Genomic DNA, 21,344 nt, shown 5'->3' with positions numbered 1-21,344 from the left:
TCCTGTAGCACTGGAGTAGCTATGAATCCTTCCAGGACCTGAACTGGTCTAGCTGTTACATTCTAAACTGGAACCTCCTCATGAAGGTCCACCTGAGGTTCTACAACAGGTGCAGCTGCTCGAGCTCTGGACTGAGCTCTACCTCGGCCTCTGCCTTGGCCTCTAGCACGACCTCGACCTTGACCTCTACCCTTGGCTATAGTTGCCATCGGGGGTTTTGGTCCCTGTCCATCGGTAGATGTATTACATGTTCTCACCATCTGGGAGAGAATAAGAGTAGAATGGTTCAATCATCGATGATAGAATAAAATCGCACGACGAAATAAGAAAGAAATGATATTGTTCCTAATATATGCATATTTACTTTCATTTCCATTGCGGCGTGCAACCCGTTCCGGCAATATAACTTTAAAAAACTCATAAATGTAATAATAATTACTCCAATAAATACCACGTCCAATGAGAAACTATTAAGAATCAAGGCACACAATAATTAAAATTTATTTATGAACAAACAATGGCAATTTGCAATTAATTGTGAAAATCTTGGAGAAAATAGGCAGTTTAGTAGTTAGTATGCTAAGTGTCAAATAACAATTAAGACACATAAATCAAATAACATAAAATAATTATTGGAGGAATTCAAAAATTAATATTTGACAAAGAATAGGAGAGAAACAATTATTATAACAATTAATTCGTGTCATAGAACAATTTATGATTTTCAAATAATTATGCAAACAATTAATTTGACGACGTATAGACACTCGTCATCTCGCCTATATGTCGCTCACATGCATTTTACATAACGAATAATTTATGGGTTCTATTCCCTCAAGTCAAGGTTAACCACGACACTTACCTCGCTTTGCAATTTCAATCAATTACTCGATCACAGCTTTTCCTTTTGAATTTGTCTCCAAAAGCGTCAAATCTATTCACAAACAATTTGATATACTCAATACGAATCATAGGAATTAATTCCATATGAATTTACTAATTTTTTGGATAAATATCCGAAATTCATTTAAATATTCGACAGTGGGACCCACATCTCAAATCCCGGATAAACTTATGAAATCCGAACATCCGTTCCGCTACGAGTTCAACCATACAAAAATTATCCAGCCAGGTAAAGGTAGGGGTCAGGCAGTTAGAGGTGGAGGTCAGGCCATTAGAGATGGAGGTCAGACCGTTAGAGGTGGAGGCTAGCCAGTTAGAGGCCCTCCAAGAGACACAGTTCAGAGTGGTGGGGCCCATCCCCAATTTTATGCTTTTCCAGCTAGGCCTGAGGCCGAGTCATCTGATGCTCGGATCACAGGTATTATTCCAGTTTGCCATAGAGATGCTTCAGTTCTATTTGATCCAGGATCTACTTATTCCTATGTGTCCTCCTATTTTGCTTCATATTTGGTTGTGCCTTGTGATTGTCTGAGTGCTTTTATGTGTGTATATACACCGGTGGGAGACTCTGTTGTAGTAGATCATGTCTATCATTCGTGTATGGTTACTATTGGTAATCTTGAGACTAGTGTGGATCTTTTACTTCTTGATATGGTAGATTTTGATGTCATCTTGGGTATGGATTAGTTGTCCCCTTATCATGCTATATTGGATTGTCATGCCAAGATAGTGACCCTAGCTATGCCGGGGTTACCTCGGTTAGAGTGGAAAGGAAATCCTGGTCATTCTGCCAGCAAGGTTATTTCTTATATGAAAGCTCGGCGTATGGTAGAGAAAGGGTGTCTAGCCTATTTGGCTTATATTTGCGATCCAGTGCGGATGCTCCTTCTATGGACTCAATACCAGTTGTTTGTGTATTTCCTGCTGATTTGCCAGGGATGCCACTCGACTGAGATATTGACTTCTGTATTGATTTGCCTCTAGGCATTCAGCCCATTTCTATTCCACCATACCGTATGGCCCCGCCAGAGTTGAAAGAATTGAAAGAGTAGTTACAAGACTTGCTTGATCAGGGATTCATTAGACCCAGTGACTCGCCCTGGGGTGCCCCAGTATTTTTTGTAAAGAAGAAATATGGCTCTATGCGGATGTGTATAGATTATCGGCAGTTGAACAAAGCCACTATCAAAAAGAAATATCTGCTGCTAAGAATTGATGACTTATTTGATCAGCTTCAGGGCGCCAAGGAATTTTTGAAGATCGATTTGAGGTCTGATTATCATTAGTTGAAGATTAGGACATCTGATGTCCCTAAAACAACTTTCCGAACTCGGTATGGGCATTACGAATTCCTAGTGTTGTCATTTGGGTTGACAAATGCTCCAGCAGCATTTATGAATTTGATGAATCGGGTGTTCAGGCCTTATTTGGATTCTTTTGTGGTTGTATTCATTGATGATATCTTTATTTACTCCAGCAGTAGAGAGGAATATGAGCAGTATCTTCAAAAAGTGCTTCACACCTTGAAGAATAATCAGTTATATGCCAAGTTTTCAAAATGTGAGTTTTGGTTAGACTCAGTTGCCTTTTTGGGGCATGTTGTATCGACAGAAGGCTTAAAGGTGCCTACTTCAGTTACATAAATCCGGAGTTTACTGGGTTTAGTAGGTTATTATCGTCGGTTCGTGGAAGGGTTTTCATCTATAGCAAGCCCATTGAACAGATTGACCCGGAAAGGTGTCCCATTCAGATGGTCAGACGAGTGTGAGTTGAGCTTTTAGAAGCTCAAGACTGCTTTGACTACAACGCCAGTGTTGGTATTACCCACAGGTTCAGGATTGTATACAGTATATTGTGACACATCTCACATTGTTCTTGGTGTAGTATTAATGCAAGATGGCAAGGTAATGGCATATGCATTGCGGAAGTTGAAAGTTCACGAGAAAAATTATCTTGTTCATGACTTAGAATTAGCAGCCATTGTTCATGCGCTGAAGATTTGGAGGCATTACCTCTACGGTCTCTCGTGTGAGGTATTTACTGATCATCGTAGCCTTCAGTATCTGTTCAAACAAAAAGATCTTAATTTGAGGCAGAGAAGATGGTTAGAGTTGTTGAAAGACTATGATATCACCATTTTGTATCACCCCGGAAAGGCCAATGTGGTGGCCGATGCTTTGAGTAGAAAGGCTGTGACTATGGGCAGTCTTGCGTATATTCCGGTTGGTGAGAGGCCATTAGCTTTAGATGTTCAGACTTTGGCTAATCAGTTCGTGAGGTTAGATGTTTCAAAACCCAGTCGGGTTCTAGCTTGCACAGTCGCTCTGTCTTCTTTATACGAGCGCATCAGAGAGAGGTTGTATGATGATCCTCATTTACTTGTCCTTAAGGACACGGTGCGGCACAGTGATGCCAAACAGGTTGATGTGGGGGAAGATAGGGTTCTGCGAATGCAGGGTCTTATTTGTGTGCCTAATGTGGATGGGCTTCGTGAATTAATTCTTGAAGAAGCACATAGTTCCGGGTATTCTATTCATCCAGGTACCGCCAAAATGTATCAAGATATGCGGCAACATTATTGGTGGAGGAGAATGAAAAAGGATATAGTTGCATATGTAGCTCGGTGTTTGAATTGTCAGCAAGCTAAGTACGAGAATCAGAGACCTGGTGGTTTGCTTCAGAAGTTAGAAATTCCTGAGTATCACTACGGATTTTGGTGTTGTGCTCCCACGGACTTAGAGAAAATTTGACGTAGTTTGGGACATTGTGGGCAGGTTGACCAAGTCAGCAGATTTCATTCTAGTGGCAGTTACCTATTCTTCAGGGAGGTTAGCTGAAATTTACATTCGTGAGATTGTCCGCCTTCACGGTGTGCCCGTGTCATTTATTTCAGATCGAGGTAGTCAGTTTACCTCACATTTCTGGAGGGCTGTACAACGTGAGTTAGGCACGCGAGTGGATTTGAGTACAGCATTTCATCCACAGATAGACGGACAGTCAGAGCGCACTATTCAGATATTGGAAGATATGCTCCGCGCTTGTGTTATACACCTTGGATGTTCTTGGGATCATTTCTTGCCACTTGCGGAGTTTGCTTATAATAATAGCTACCAGTCGAGCATTCAGATGGCTCCATATGAGGCATTAGATGGAAGGCGATGACGTTTGCCAGTTGGATGGTTTGAACTGGGAGAGGCTCGGTTATTAGGCACCGATTTGGTACAAGATGCCTTGGATAAGGTCAAGATTATTCAGGATCGACTTCGCATAGCTCAGTCTAGGCAAAAGAGTTATGTCGACCGCAAAGTTCGTGATATTTCATTCATGGTTAGAGAAAGAATATTTCTCCGTGTTCACCTATGAAAGGTGTAATGAGGTTCGGAAAGAAGGGCAAGTTGAGCCCCAGGTATATCGGACCCTTTGAAATTCTTGAAAGGGTGGGTGAAGTAGCCTACAGGCTTGCATTACCACCTAGTTTATCAGCAGTTCATCCGGTGTTCCATGTGTTTATGCTCCGGAAATATCATGGTGATCCGTCCCATGTGTTAGATTTCAGCTTAGTCTAATTGGACAAAGATTTGACTTACGAGGAGGAGCTGGTGGCTATTCAAGCCCGACAGGTACGACTGTTGAGGTCTAAGAGTTATCCTTTAATTCAAGTACAATGGAGAGGTCAACCGGTAGAGGTATCTACCTGGGAGTCTGAGTCAGACATGCGGAGTAAATATCCACACTTATTCACCAGTTCAGGTACTTTTTCTAACTTCGTTCGAGGACGAACGTTTGTTTTAGAGGTGGAGAATGTGATGACCCAAAATGTCATCTTTAAATTTAATAAGTAATTTTGTGTTCTAAGACCTCGAAAAGCACCATTTATCATTCCTCGACTTTCGTGTGCTGTCCGTATAATTTTTCGGAAAGTTTTTATGTGAAAAATAGATTAAAAGGTGAAATAGAGCTTTAAAAACTCAACTAGGTTGACTTTGGTCAATATTTTGAGCAAACGAACCCAGATCAGTGTTTTGACAATTCCAGTAGGTCCGTATCCTGATTTGGGACTTGGGTGTTTGTGTTGTAATCGTTGGAGATAAGACTATCCCCCTCTTATTTTTGAAGATAAATACAACACCCCCAGTGAACCCCGAGAAAATATAAAAATAAATAATCAAAAAGAGGGAAGTATGTGTCACGACCCAAAATTCCACTAGTCGTGATGGCACCTAACCCAACCCGTTAGGTAAGCCAATTTCCATCTATCCAATACCAATGAAATTAAGTAAAAAAATATCTAAAACCAATACATCTCCCCAAGAACTGGTAGTACAAATCATGAGCTTCTAAGAATAGAGTGTACAAAGCGGAAATGAAATAAATACATAGTCTGTTTGAATAATACATAAACAAAGCTTATATAAATATAAGGCTACCCTGAACAAGAGGCAGCTACAACAAGAACGCAGGTACATTTTCAGATCCCGCAACCATCGAGCACAGCAACAACGATAGCCAATATCAGCACGCAATGTGCAGAAGTGTAGTATCAGTACAACCGACCCCATGTACTGAGTAAGTAACAAACCTAGCCATAGGTTGAAAGCAATGATGAGCTTCTACCAAGGTCGGGTCCAAAACCACTAGTCCACAACAGTCCATAACAACATAAAGCAAATAGTACCAGAAGAAACACAGAGATAAAAATGCTCAGCCGAAACATGATTTAAAAAATAATAGTTCTTCCTTTCAAATACATCAGTGAAAACCCAAATCGTTTGCCAAAGTTGCCAAAAATATGAATAATTTGAGAACAGTAATTCTTCCAAAAATCATTTCAATAGTAAATAAAATATCTCATTTTCTTTCCCAGATAACCAGTGTAAAACAAATGCATCACTATGCCCATTTGTCAACATGTGTGAAAAATCATGAATAATGTGATACTATACAGCATGAGAAAAACACATCTCTATGCATATATGTCATGTATGCATGTGAATGCAATGTATCTCAGAGATTGCACTAATGTACTCACAGTCTCAGAGTACTCAATTTCATTGTCTCGCATTCTCTCTCACTGTGCTCAGCACACTCAATCACTCAGCGCTATACAATACCTGTTGCGGCATGCAGCCCGATCCCTGTTTATAGTCGACTTCGCTCACTAGAGGTGTACAGACTCATGAGGGGCTCCTACAGCCCAAGCGCTATAAGCACGGACAACTCACGTGCTGCACGGACAACTCACGTGCTATAATATCATATCTAGATCTGCAAGGACAACTCACGTGCTGCACGGACAACTCACGTGCTATAATGATATCTGGATCCGCACGGCCAACTCACGTTCTATAATAATATCTGGATCCGCACGGCCAATTCACGTGCTATAATAATATTTGGATCCGCACGGCCAACTCACGTGCAATAGTATAATATATAGATCCGCACGGCCAACTCATGTGCAATAGTATAATATATAGATCTGCACGGCCAACTCACGTGTAATAGTATAATATATAAATAAAGCCAACATGGCCTACTGCACCGTACAGCCCGAACCCAAAAATATCCTCGCAATCCGGCCCTCGGCCTCCCTCAGTGATCAATCTCTCCAGTCTCTCTTCCATAGGCTCACAATGTCATGAGAATAGCCCAAAAATGATGATATGATGTATCAATAAATTACAACAGAGTCTGAGATATGATATGCAATGAAATGAATATGATTGAGTATAAATTTTCATTTTAAAATAAAAATTACACAACAATATGATCTCTGTGGGTCCCAATAATACTGGCACATAGCCTCAACATGATTTTTAATATGCTTTTCAGCTCAATTTCTTTAACTCATAAAATCTCATGGAAAATGCCAAGATCATTTAACTACAAACTTTCACAGAAACAATTATGTCACAATTTCTATAGTGCACGCCCACACGCCCGTCACCTAGCATGTGCATCACCTCCCAATAATTCACGAAATACATATATTCAGGGTTCATACCCTCAAATCCAAGATTAGAAGAGTTACTTACCTCGAACAAGCCAAATCAAATGTCGAGCAAGCTAAGCAATGCTCTAGAAATTCTATTCTGCGTGTATAACCTCCAAACAGCTCGGATCTAGTCATAATTAATTTGTTTTAGCCCATAAAAATTATAGGAATTAATTCCATATCAAAATACTAATATTTTCCAAATATCCGAATTTGCGCCCCAACAATCACTCGTGGGGGCAACGTCTCGGAATACGGTAATAGTTATAAAATCCGAACCCCCATACAACCACGAGTCCAACCATACCAAAATTACTCAAATTCGACCACAACTCGGCCTTCAAATCGTCAATTTAAACTAAGAGGGTTTTCAAATTTTCCCAATTTAATTCACCAATTAAATGATAAAAACAACCATGGATTCGGGTAATTTAACAAATATTGAGTTAAGAACACTTACCCAGGCCTCTCTTCTTCGCGAATGCGATAGGTCCCTCGCGTTCGCGAAGCACAACTCGACTGCCCACAAATTTAACTCTTCGCGAACGCGACCGTGGCTTTGTGAACACAAAGCTTTGCAAATCTTACCCTTCGCGAACGCGACCACGGCTTCGCGAACGTGAAGCTTTACGAGCTCAGACCTTCACGAACGCGAACACCACCTCGCGAATGCGTAGAACAAGAACCTGGGATCCTCAATCGCCTCACTCCTCTTCGCGAACGCGACACCTCTCACGCGTTCGCGAAGCACACACAGACCGTACCTTCGCATTCGCGTCCTCCCCTTCATGAACGCGAAGAACAAAACCTTACACTCAGAAAACACTCTTCGCGAATGCGAGGCCCCACTCGCGAATGAGAAAGAGAAAAATCAGAAAAATGCAGCAACAGATATTAGCAATCTCACCAAGGCCAAAAATGATCCGTTAACCCCTGGAACTCACCCGAGTCCCTCGGGACCTCAACCAAATATACCGACAAGTCCTAAAACGAACATACTCGAACCCTCAAATAACCTCAAACAACGCTAAAACCATGAATTCGCCCCAATTCAAGCCTAATGAACTTTGAAATTTCTAGTTTCTACAAACCACTCCGGAACCTATCAATTCACGTCCGATTGACCTCAAATTTTGCCCATGAGTCATAAATAACATAACGGAGGTATTCAAATTTTCAGAATCGGATTCCGACCCCGATATCAAAAAGTCAACTCCCCGGTCAAACTTCACAAAAATTTAACTTTCGGCATTTCAAGCATAATTCCACTACGGACCTCCAAATAATTTTCCGGACACGCTTCTAAGTCCAAAATCACCATACGGAGCTATTGGAATCATCATAATTAAATTTCGAGGTCGTTTACACATAAGTTGACATCCGATCACTATTTTAACTTAAGCTTTAAACCTTGGAACTAAGTGTTCCAATTCATTTCAAAACCTCACCGGACACGAACCAATTTCCCCGGAAAGTCACACAACAGCTGTAAAAGCCCAATTTGAGCAGTAAATGGGGAAACGGGGTTGTAGTACTCAAAACGACCGGTCAGGTCGTTACATTCTCCCCCACTTAAACATACGTTCGTCGTCGAATGTGCCAAGAGTTGTTTCCAAGCCATTAAATCACTGTTCCATCTTACCACACACGTACTCGGGGGTGAATGCACGTCACCCTATTCCACATAGGCTTGACTACACAATACAATTGAAAATCATTAATTTAACCTTAACCCATAAACCTTGGAGTTTAATTTCCAACCTTTAGAATTTCTTTTCAGATACTAATCTTACATTTACACACCGTATAAGTCCGAACAAGTTGCATGGAAAATGACTCAAATGAGAGAACTGCCCCGCCAACTCACGTGCTATAATAATATCTGGATCCGCACGGCCAACTCACGTGCTATAATAATATCTGGATCCGCACGGCCAACTCACGTGCTATAATAATATCTGGATCCGCATGGCCAACTCACGTGCAATGGTATAATATAAAGATCCGCACGGCCAACTCATGTGCAATAGTATAATATATAGATCCGCACGGTCAAATCACGCGCAATAGTATAATATATATAAAGCCAACATGGCCTGCTGCGGCGTGCAGCCCGATCCCAAAAATATCCTCAGAATCAAGCCCTCAGCCTCCCTCAGTCATCAATCTCTCTAGTCTCTCTTTCATGAGCTCACAATGTCATGAGAATAGCCCAAAAATGATGATATGATGTATCAATAAATAACAACAGAGACTGAGATATGGTATGCAATGAAATGAATATGACTGAGCATAAATTTTCATTTTAAAATAAATATTTCACAATAATATGACCTCTGTGTATCCCAATAATACTGGCACATAGCCTCAACATGATTTTTAATATGCTTTTCAGCTCAATTTCTTTAACTCATAAAATCGCATGGAAAATGCCAAGATCATTTAACTACAAATTTCCACTTAAATAATTATTTCACAATTTTTATAGTGCACGCCCACAACCCCGTTACCTAGCATGTGCGTCACCTCCCAACAATTCACGAAATACATATATTCAGGGTTCATACCCTCAACTCCAAGATTAGAAGAGTTACTTACCTCGAACAAGCCAAATCCAATGTCGAGCAAGCTAAGCAATGCTTCAGAAATTCTATTCTGCGCGTATAACCTCCAAACGGCTCGAATCTAGTCACAATTAATTTGTTTCAGCCTACAAAAATTATAGGAATTAATTTCATATCAAAATACTAATATTTTCCAAAAATCCGAAATTGCGCCCCAAAAATCATCTGTGGGCCCACGTCTCGGAATCCGGTACAATTCACAAAATCCGAACCCCCATTCAACCACGAGTCCAACCAAAGTAAAATTACTCAAATCCGACCACAACTCGGCCTTCAAATCCTCAATTTAAACTAAGAGGGTTTTCAAACTTTTCCAACTTAAGTCACCAATTAAATGATAAAAACAATCATGGATTCGGATAATTTAACCAATATTGAATTAAGAACACTTATCCCGTTGTTTCCTCTGAATATCGCCCAAAATTTGCCTCAGTCCGAGCTCCAAATCGTTAAAAATGGAAAATGGGACCAAGTCCCATTTTCTGAACTTAAACTTTCTGTCTAGGCCTCTCTTCTTCGCGAACGCGACAGGTCCCTCGCGTTCGCGAAGCACAACTTGACTGCCCAAAAATTTAACTCTTCGCGAATGCGACCGTTGCTTCGCGAACGCGAAGCTTTGCAAATCTTACCCTTCGCGAACGCGACCACGACTTCGCGAACGCGTAGAACAAGAACCCGGGATCCCCAGTCTTCTCACTCCTCTTCGCGAACGCGACACCTCTCATACATTTGGGATGCACACACAGACCTTACCTTTGCATTAGCGTCCTCCCTTCACGAATGCGAAGAACAAAACCTCACACTCAGAAGACACACTTCGCTAACGCGAAAGAGTAAAATCAGAAAAAAGCAGCAAGAGATATCAGCAATCTCACCAAGGCCAAAAATGATCCGTTAACCCCCCGGAACTCACCCGAGCCCCTCGGGACCTCAACCAAATATACCGAAAAGTCCTAAAACATCATACAGACTTAGTCGAACCCTCAAATAACCTCAAACAACGCTAAAACCATGAATTATACCCCAATTCAAGCCTAATGAACTTTGAAATTTCTAGTTTCTACAAATGACTCCGGAACATATCAATTCACGTACGATTGACCTCAAATTTTGCACACGAGTCATAAATAACATAGCGGAGGTATTCAAATTTTCAGAATCAGATTCCGACCCCGATATCAAAAAGTCAACTCCCCGGTCAAACTTCACAAAAAATCAACTTTCGACATTTCAAGCATAATTCTACTACGGACCTCCAAATAATTTTCCGGACACGCTCCTAAGTCCAAAATCACCATACGGAGCTATTGGAATCATCAAAATTAAATTCCGAGGTCGTTTACATATAAGTCGACATTCGGTCACTATTTTAACTTAAGCTTTAAACCTTGGAACTAAGTATTCCAATTCATTTCAAAACCTTACCGGACCCGAACCAATTTCCCCGGCAAGTCACACAACAACTGTAAAAGCCCAATTTGAGCAGTAAATGGGGAAACGGGGTTGTAGTACTCAAAACGACCGGTCAGGTCGTTACATTCTCCCCCACTTAAACATACGTTCGTCCTCGAACATGCCAAGAGTTGTTTCCAAGCCATCAAATCACTGTTCTATCTTACCACACACGTACTCGGGGGTGAATACACGTCACCCTATTCCACATAGGCTTGACTACACAATACAACTGAAAATTATTAATTTAACCTTAACCCATAAACCTTGGAGTTTAATTTCCAACCTTTAGAATTTCTTTTCAGATACAAATCTTACATTTACACACCGTATAAGTCCGAACAAGTTGCATGGAAAATGACTCAAATGAGAGAACTGTCCTGCCAACTCACGTGCTATAATAATATCTGGATCCGCACGGCCAACTCACGTGCTATAATAATATCTGGATCGGCATGGCCAACTCACGTGCAATGGTATAATATATAGATCTGCACGACCAACTCACGTGCAATAGTATAATATATATAAAGCCAACATGGCCTGCTGCGCCGTGCAGTCGGATCCCGAAAATATCCTCACAATCAAGCCCTCGGCCTCTCTCAGTCATCAATCTCTCTAGTCTCTCTTTCATGGGCTCACGATGTCATGAGAATATCCCAAAAATGATGATATGATGTATCAATAAATAACAACAGAGACTGAGATATGATACACAATGAAATGAATATGACTGAGCTTAAATCTTCATTTTAAAATAAATATTTCACAACAATATGACCTCTGTAGGTCCCAATAATACTGGCACATAGCCTCAACATGATTTTTAATATACTTTTCAGCTCAATTTCTTTAACTCATAAAATCGCATGTAAAATGCCAAGATCATTTAACTACAAATTTGCATAGATGCGTCACCTCCCAACAATTCACGAAATACATATATTCAGGGTTCATACCCTCAACTCCAAGATTAGAAAAGTTACTTACCTCGAACAAGCCAAATCCAATGTCGAGCAAGCTAAGCAATGCTCCAGAAATTCTATTCTGCACGTATAACCTCCAAATGGCTCGAATCTAGTCACAATTAATTTGTTTCAGCCCACAAAAATTATAGGAATTAATTTCATAACAAAATACTAATATTTTCCAAAAATCTGAAATTGCGGCCCAAAAATCATATATGTGGCCCAAGTCTCGGAATCCAGTAAAATTCACAAAATCTGAACCCCCATTCAACCACGAGTCCAACCATACCAAAATTACTCAAATCTGACCACAACTCGGCCTTCAAATCCTCAATTTAAACTAAGAGGGTTTTCAAACTTTTCCAACTTAATTCACCAATTAAATGATAAAAACAACCATGAATTCGGGTAATTTAACCAATATTGAATTAAGAACACTTACCCCGTTGTTTCCTCTGAATATCGCCCAAAAATCACCTCAGTCCGAGCTCCAAATCGTTAAAAATGCCATTTTCTGAACTTAAACTTTCTGTCCAGGCCTCTATTCTTCGCGAACGCGACAGGTTCCTCGCGTTCGCGAAGCACAACTCAACATCCCACAAATTTAACTCTTCGTGAATGTGACCGTTGCTTCGCGAACGCGAAGCTTTGCAAATCTTACCCTTCGCGAACGCGACCATGGCTTCGCGAACGCGAAGCTTTACCAGCTCAGACCTTCACGAACACGAACGCCACCTCGCGAACGCGTAGAACAAGAACCCAGGATCCCCAGTCGCCTCACTCCTCTTTGTGAACGCGAAGAACAAAACCTCACACTCAGAAAACACTCTTCGCGAATGCAAAAGAGTAAAATCAGAAAAATGCAGCAACAGATATCAGCAATCTCACCAAGGCCAAAAATAATTTGTTAACACCCGGAACTCACCCGAGCCCCTCGGGACCTCAACTAAATATACCGACAAGTCCTAAAATATCATACGGACTTAGTCGGACCCTCAAATAACCTCAAACAATGCTAAAACCATTAATTACACCCTAATTCAAGCCTAATGAACTTTGAAATTTCTAGTTTCTACAAACGACTCCGGAACCTATCAATTCACGTCCGATTGACCTCAAATTTTGCACACAAGTCATAAAATTTTCAGAATCGGATTCCGACCCCAATATCAAAAAGTCAACCCCCCGGTCAAACTTCCTAAAAATTCAACTTTCGGCATTTCAAGCCTAATTCCACTACAAACCTCCAAATAATTTTCCGGACACGCTCCTAAGTCAAAAATCACTATACAGAGCTATTGGAATCATCGGAATTAAATTCCGATGTCGTTTACACATAAGTCGACATCAGGTCACTATTTTAATTTAAGCTTTAAACCTTAGGACTAAGTGTTCCAATTTATTTTAAAACCTCACCGGACCCGAGCCAATTGCCCCGGCAAGTCACACAACAACTATAAAGCCCAATTTGAGCAGTAAATGGGGAAACAGGGTTGTAGTACTAAAAATGACCGGTCGGGTCGTTACAGTATATAAATTGCCTGTTAATTTCTTTTAATCTGTTAAACTTAAACAACCCATCTCAAATAATCTGTTAGATTTAGGGTTCAAGACCAAACATGTGATATATTAAGGACCAAAATAAAACAACCCCAATATATTAAGGACTATTTTGATCATTTCTCCATTAGAAATTTCCTATTGGCTGAGTGGAGTTAGAAAAATTAAATAAATTGTAAACGAAAAAGAAAAAAGTAAAAGGAAATTAAACTAGTACTCCCTCTGTTTCAATTTATGTGAACCTATTTCCTTTTTAGTCCGTGCCAAAAAGAATGACCTCTTTCCTTATTTGGAAACAATTTACCTTTATGCAATGATTTATAGCCACACAAAATATATGTGCTTCATTCTACACCATAAGTTCAAAAGTATTCTCTCTTTTCTTAAACTCCGTGCCCAGTCAAATGGGTTCACATAAATTGAAACGGATGGAGTATTAATTAGTTCAATTGTGAAAAACTTAAGGTTGGATTTTCTCTGATCAGATATCTCTGATCATTTCTCCTAAATTTTCTCTGTTGGATTTAACCTGATCAAATATCTATAAATAGTCCATTGCAACATTCACGTCAATTAACTTCCGCCATTCGTTTAGGGTTTTCTTTCATAGTTCTTGTCTTCTTACTTGAGAGAACAAAACATCTTGTCTTTGCATATTGCGGCAATTACTATTATCTCATTCTTGTGTTTCTCTATAAGAAAGAAAAAGAGACGACCATTTATATCATGTACACGGTACCAGCTGCACGCCGGCGTGTCATGAGTGTTCGGTTTCACCCAACTAAAGTAGAGTTGATCAACTTTCTGAAAAAGTTCCTAAAGGGCGAGCCTTTGCCGAGTGAATGCCCTAATTTCCAACTTGCTGATATCTATGGAGACCAACCACTATGGGAGATATTTGGAACTTCTGATCATCCCGAAGAGAAGGTTCGCTATTTTTTTACTCGGTTGAAGAACCAGAAGAGCGAACATACAAGGGTACGTCGAACTTGCGCCAACGGGACATGGAAAGGCCAAATAGGTATTGATCCTATCAAGAATGGTAAGAGAACTGTAGTTGGGTTTAGAAGATGTTTCAAGTTTCAAACTAGTTGTAGTATAGAAGGAGAGCACAATAAAATTTGGCTGATGAAAGAATATTCCGTCGGGATGATTTCTTTAAAGAAAACAATATTTCTAAGGAGGATATTGTTGTGTGCGGAATAAAGAAGAATCTAAGATCAACGAAAAATCATGGGATAAATATGGAGGAACAAGATGTTCGAAAAGTAATCGAAGCTATGTTGCATGAAACGGATGAAGATTACTGCACATCAGTACAACCAACAACAATATGTCAAGCAGCTGATCAACATCAAGTTATGGACGAGACTCGGAAGATGAACGAACAGAATAATAATAGCAGCAATATTAATGACTTCTCCAACTACCAAGAGGAGATCAATTGGGCTAATGATCTGCTCATAGGTATAGACGATTTTGGAGATATAATCTGGTAAGCATGACAAATGAAAGGGAAGCAGAATATCAACGGGAGGAGAGACACACATCAATCAATTTATATATAGTAGTGACTTTTATTAAATGAAGTAGTAGAAAGAAGTTATAGGAAAATAGAGCTTTTATTAGGTAACCGTTTCTCATTAGAACAAACTTCGTAAGAGAAACTTGCTATTGCCAGAAGAATTTTCTTATATTCACATATATATGGAATATCACTTAATATAACTTTGACATGATTTCTACTATATATTGTTGTACGTATAATGCTTACTATCTGTTGCCTGGCAGTAATTTTGTCATTATTCATGCTAATCAAATAATTTTAACTTCATCTTTCACAATTATTGTTGGATCAAATCCATCCTCTGGCTAGCTATAAAAACAATTTACAGCCCATGTTATTCTTGTAGTCTATCTTGTTGGTTTCACTAAACAAAATTATTATTTGTTGTTGTAATATGGCCATTATTTTGGCTAATGGAGTCCATATCACATAGCATAAACATCTTTGCAAAGTGTAGACTTTGTTGGCAATATTCTTTGGGACCCAAAAATATTGCATTGTATGGCGGACATCATTTGCACAAGTTGTATCTCTTCTTTTACACCTAAGAGGTCAAGACTTTTTTGCCTATAAAAGGGAAGGCCATTAGTTCATTTTAGACACACCAACAAGACTTGTCTTCAATTCTTATTTTTTTCTTTCTTCCTTTATTAAGAGTATTTTGTATGAGAGTTAAGTGTTGGTAAGCACTTGTGTGAACTCTTTCTTTGGAGTGATCTTGTGAGGTTATTCTCTTAGGGTATTTGGGATTAATTAGAGTGTTTACTCTAATTTTGTACTCTCTTTTGTACTCTTATTGTTATAGTAAATTGCTCCTCTCCGCTTGTGGACGTAGGTCACTTTGACCGAACCACATTAAATTTATGTCTTCTTTATCTACTTTAATTGTCGTTGTTATGAACTTCCATTGTCTTTGTTATTGTCATTATACCGTTGTTTGGCTATATTCCGCACTACCCGAATTTCCGATCCTAACAAATTGGTATCAGAGCTGGATCTAACCGGGTTAGTTTCAATAGCCAAAATGACTCTAACAAAGACCTATATTGAGAAATTTGACCGAAGTGCAAACTTCGGAATGTGGCAATTAAAGATGGAAGCTATCCTAATTCAGGATGGCTTAGACTTGGGGTTGCAAGAAAAGGAGAAGAAACCGGATAAAATGACGGACGAGGAGTTTGCCATCATAGACAAAAAGGCAAAAGCAAGTATCATTTTAAATCTCTCAAATGAGGTTTTACGTGAAGTTTCTGTAGAAACCACAGCTAAAGGCATGTGGGAAAAATTGAAAACCTTATATATGAAGAGGATGGTAGAAAATAGACTTTACGTGAAGCAGAAGCTTTATACAATTCGTATTGGTGAAGGTACCTCTATTCTCTCTCATCTTGACACCTTTAATTCCATTCTTATGGATTTGAGTAATATAGATGCTGAAATTAAAGATGAGGATCAAGCCGTGTTACTGCTTTGTTCTCTACCCTCATCTTTTAAGCATATAAGAGATACTATGCTTTATGCAAAGGATAATATCTCTTATAAGGATATTAAATCTATCTTAAAATAAAAAGAACAAATAGATAGTGATATTATTGGGGAAGCTAGTGGAACTCAAGGGGAAGTTGGCTTGTTTGTTAGGGGCAAATCCGACTCCAATTCCAGATACAATAATTTAGAGTGTCGCTATTGTCATAAGAAAGGTCACAATATCTCTGAATGCTATAAACTGAAAAATAAAGAAAAGCACAAAGAAAGAAAAATTGAGCACAAAAATACTGACATCGCCGAAGCTAGTGTAGCAACTGATGAGATTGAGGGAACTATATTTTTAGCAACTGAAACTAGTTTCAGATTAGACAATGAGTGAATTTTAGATTCCGAATGTTCATATCATATGTGTCCTAGCAGGGACTTATTTTCTACATATGATTCAGTTGCAGGTGGAGTTGTCCAATTGAGTAACAATATTACTTGTAACGTTATTGGCAAAGGTACAATTCGGGTTAGAATGCACGATGATGTGGTGAGAACTCTCACCGATGTTAGATATGTTCCTGAGTTGAAGAAAAATCTCATCTCTCTAGGCACTTTAGAATCCCTTGGGTGCAAATTCACTAGTGAAGGTGAGTTCTGAAATTTTTTCAAGGTGCTCGTTTGATCATGAAAGCACACAGATCTGGTTCATTGTATACTTTATTGGGATTCACTGTTATAGGCCCTACTACAGTTTCGGTATCAGACAATTTGTCTGATTTTGATGGCATTAAATTTTGACATATGCCCATTGGGGCTTTTGCGGAGAAGGTGGAGCAAATTTACTATATCATCCATAATTAGGCTAAGGTGGAGATTTGTAATATGGCCATTATTTTGGCTAATGGAGTCCATATCACATAGCATAAACATCTTTGCAAAGTGTAGACTTTGTTGGCAATATTCTTTGGGACCCAAAAATATTGCATTGTGTGGTGGACATCATTTGCACAAGTTGTATCTCTTCTTTTACACCTAAGAGGCCAAGACTTTTTTGCCTATAAAAGGGAAGGCTATTAGTTCATTTTAGACACACCAACAAGACTTGTCTTCAATTCTTGTTTCTTCCTTTCTTCCTTTATTAAGAGTATTTTGTATGAGAGTTAAGTGTTGGAAAGCACTTGTGTGAACCCTTTCTTTGGAGTGATCTTGTGAGGTTATTCTCTTAGGGTATTTGGGATTAATTAGAGTGTTTACTCTAATTTTGTACTCTCTTTTGTACTCTTATTGTTATAGTAAATTGCTCCTCTCCGCTTGTGGACGTAGGTCACTTTGACCAAACCACGTTAAATTAGTGTCTTCTTCATCTACTTTAATTATCGTTGTTATCAACTTTCATTGTCTTTGTTATTGTCATTATACCGTTGTTTGGCTATATTCCGCACTACCCGGGTTGCCGATCATAACAGTTATTTTGATTTTCTTGTCAAATTCTTACTAGTTTCTGTTTGTATAAATTACATACGTATGTATGCGTTATTAAGGATGGTGCAGACTTTTATAATTACTCTCTAAAGTTTTTATTTTGTTTCACATATTTAAATGGGTTACCGAACTTCGAACTGATCCATATTAGGGACTGCTGACTTTTTTTGATTATTTTTTAACTTGTAACCCCATATGGTCAAGTTACTGTACTAAGCTTGTTGTTAAATACGGCTAAAGTAAACCAGTTTGAACCCTAGTCGCGAATTGTTTTCAAGTAAAAGAATCCCATTTTAAATTTTCTCTAGGTAGATATAAAATACAATGTAATTTTTGTAATCCGATTATCTCCATTTCATATATTGTCTCCATAAATATTTCCCCCAAGTTCTTATAACTTGGATGGATAATGATGTCCCGTACTAATATGAAGTTTATGTTTAATTAATTAATCACGTCTTAACCATGCATGATTAATTAGGATTATGAATATTTCCATATAAATATTTGCTAACAAAAGATTTGGCGCGCCATCTTCCAATCATCGCAATTGGAGGCATACTATTTCCATTTACACAGTACTCGGACTAATTAGGATGTTCCAGTTGTGCACCTGAACACATAATAAAGTGTTCCAATTAGACACTCGCTGGGGCAGATATTGGAAAAATGGTTCTTGGTTTTTAATTTTTAACGAGGAGAGCCTTTAAATGTATTTAACGGAGTAGGAGTTTGTTTTTAATTAATTAACTAACTTGAGTCCCAAGCTTAACCTTCCGCAGAAATGAACACTTCTTTTCTCTCCTAAAAATTTGTTTCCTAAATTTTCTCTATTGGATTTAACCTGGTCAGATATCTATAAATAGTCAATTAACTTCCGCCATTCGTTTAGGGTTTTCTTTCATAGTTCTTGTCTTCTTACTTGAGAGAACAAAACTTCTTGTCTTTGCGTATTGCGGCAATTACTATTGTCTCATTCTTATGTTTCTCTATAAGCAAGAAAAAGAGACGACCATATATACCATGTCGACGGTACCAGCTGCACGCCGGCATGTCATGGGTGTTCGGTTTCATCCAACTGAAGCAGAGTTGATCAACTTTCTGAAAATGTTCATAAAGGGCGAGCCTTTTCCGAGTGAATGCCCTAATTTCAAACTTGCCGATATCTATGGAGACCAACCACCATGGGAGATATTTGGCACTTCTGATCATCCCAAAGAGAAGGTTCGCTATTTTTTTACTCGGTTGAAGAAGCAGAAGAGCGAGCATACAAGGGTTCGTCGAACTTGCGCCAACGGGAAATGGAAAGGCCACACATGTATTGATCCTATCAAGAATGGTAAGGGAACTGTGGTTGGGTTTAGAAGATGTTTCAAGTTTCAAACTAGTCGTAGTAAAGAAGGAGAGCACAATAATATTTGGCTGATGAAAGAATATTTGGTCGGGGATGATTTCTTTAAAGAAAACAATATTCCTAAAGAGGATATTGTTGTGTGCCGAATCAAGAAGAATATATGATCAAAGAAAAATCATGGGGTAAATATGGAGGAACAAGATGTTCCAAAAGTTATCGAAGCTACTCCTATGTTGCATGAAACGGATGAAGATATAATCTGGTAAGCATGACTAATGAAAGGGAAGCAGAATATCAACGGGAGGAGAGACACGCAACAATCAATTTATATATAATAGTGACTTTTATTGAATGAAGTAGTAGATAGAAGTTACAGGAAAATAGAGCTTTTATTAGGTAACCGTTTCTCATTAGAACAAACTTCATAAGAGAAACTTGCTATTGCCAGAAGAATTTCCTTGTATTCACATATATATGGAGTATCACTTAATATAACTTTGACATGATTTCTGCTATATATTGTTGTAGGTATAATGCTTACCATTTGTTGCCTGGCAGTAATTCTTTGTCATTATTCATGCTAATCAAATAATTTTAACTTCATCTTTCACAATTTTTGTTGGATCAAATCCATCCTCTGGCTAGCTATAAAAACAAATTACTGCCCATATTATTCTTGCAGTGTATCCTGTTGGTTTCACTAAACAAAATTATTATTTGTTGTTTTGATTTTCTTGTCACATTCTTACTAGTTTCTGTCTGTATAAATTACATACGTATATATGCTTTAATAAGGCTGGTGCAGACTTTTATAATTACTCTCTAAAGTTTTTTTTTTCTTTCATATATTTAGATGGGTGACCGAACTCCGAACTGATCCATATCAGAGACTGTTAACATTTTATGATTATTTTTTAACTTGTAACCCAATATGGTCAAGTTAACTGTACTAAGCTTGTTGTTAAAACACGGCTAAAGTAAACCAGTTTGAACCCCAGCCGTGAATTGTTTTCAAGTAAAAGAAGCCCATTTTAAATTTTCTCTAGGTAGATACAGAATACAATGAAATTTTTGTAATCCGATTATCTCCATTTCCTATATTGTCTCCATAAATATTTCCCCCAAGTTCTTATAACTTGGATGGATAATGATGTCCCATACTAATATCAAGTTCATGTTTAATTAATTAATCACGTCTTAACCATGCATTATTAATTAGGATTATGAATATTTTCATATAAATATTTGCTAACAAAAGATTTGGTGTGCCATCTTCCAATCATTGCAATTGGAGGCATACTATTTTCATTTACACAGTACTCGGACTAATTAGGATGTTCCAGTTGTGCACCTGAACACATAATAAAGTGTTCCAATTAGACACTCGCCGTGGGAGATATTGGAAAAATGGTTCTTGGTTTTTAATTTTTAACGAGGAGAGCCTTTAAATGTATTTAACGGAGTAGGAGTTTGTTTTTAATTGATTGGGTTCTTTTTTAACTGACATGTATTGTTTTTGTTTATTATAGTAACTGCTTATATCCGATTTGTATAATTACAGGAGGTGGCATATATATTTTAAGTGATTAATTTATCCACGTGACGAACACGAGCATTTCAAGTTTGAGACAGAAGTGTCTAAAATGAACATTTTATGATGTGTTTAAGCGGCTCTCAATATATTCCGCCTATACTAGCAGTCGTCTTTAAAGGTAGGTCCAGGGAGTAAGCAAAAGTGTACTCTATATCAATCTGTTATAGGAACAAATGCTTCTCACCGAGTATGCTTCAAGTCATTGCCAAATATCCAGCATTAAATATTTGAGGCACATCAACTATGAATTCAAATATGCTATTTTTTTTAGTTTGTTCTTGATAAGAAATAGTAAAATAGAAAATTTTGATACCAAAAAATTGTTCGTGCTGATTCTAGCAAAACTGCTTTGCAAAACTATAAAAGATA

General features: G+C 38.4%; 1 protein-coding gene and 1 pseudogene across 1 annotated transcript; both read left to right on the top strand.

Moving 5' to 3' along the window:
- Positions 1 to 14,228: 14,228 nt before the first annotated feature.
- LOC138908812 (uncharacterized) lies at positions 14,229 to 15,001 on the top strand (annotated as a pseudogene).
- A 4,049-nt stretch (positions 15,002 to 19,050) lies between these two features.
- On the top strand, positions 19,051 to 19,573 carry LOC104096170 (NAC domain-containing protein 46-like). Its single transcript, XM_070199438.1, has one exon. It carries the CDS (start codon positions 19,051 to 19,053, stop codon positions 19,543 to 19,545), a length of 495 nt encoding a protein of 164 aa, XP_070055539.1. The 3' UTR covers positions 19,546 to 19,573.
- The last annotated feature ends 1,771 nt before the right edge of the window (positions 19,574 to 21,344 follow it).

This window comes from Nicotiana tomentosiformis, chromosome 3 (genome assembly GCF_000390325.3).
Source record: "Nicotiana tomentosiformis chromosome 3, ASM39032v3, whole genome shotgun sequence".
NCBI lineage: Eukaryota > Viridiplantae > Streptophyta > Magnoliopsida > Solanales > Solanaceae > Nicotiana > Nicotiana tomentosiformis.
Note: the sequence above shows the minus strand (reverse complement) of the source record. Positions and strands in the feature narration are given on the sequence as shown.

Excerpts from the sequence above, each read along its gene's own strand:
- LOC104096170 (XM_070199438.1), top strand. The coding sequence starts at position 19,051 with ATGTCGACGGTACCAGCTGCACGCCGGCATGTCATGGGTGTTCGGTTT.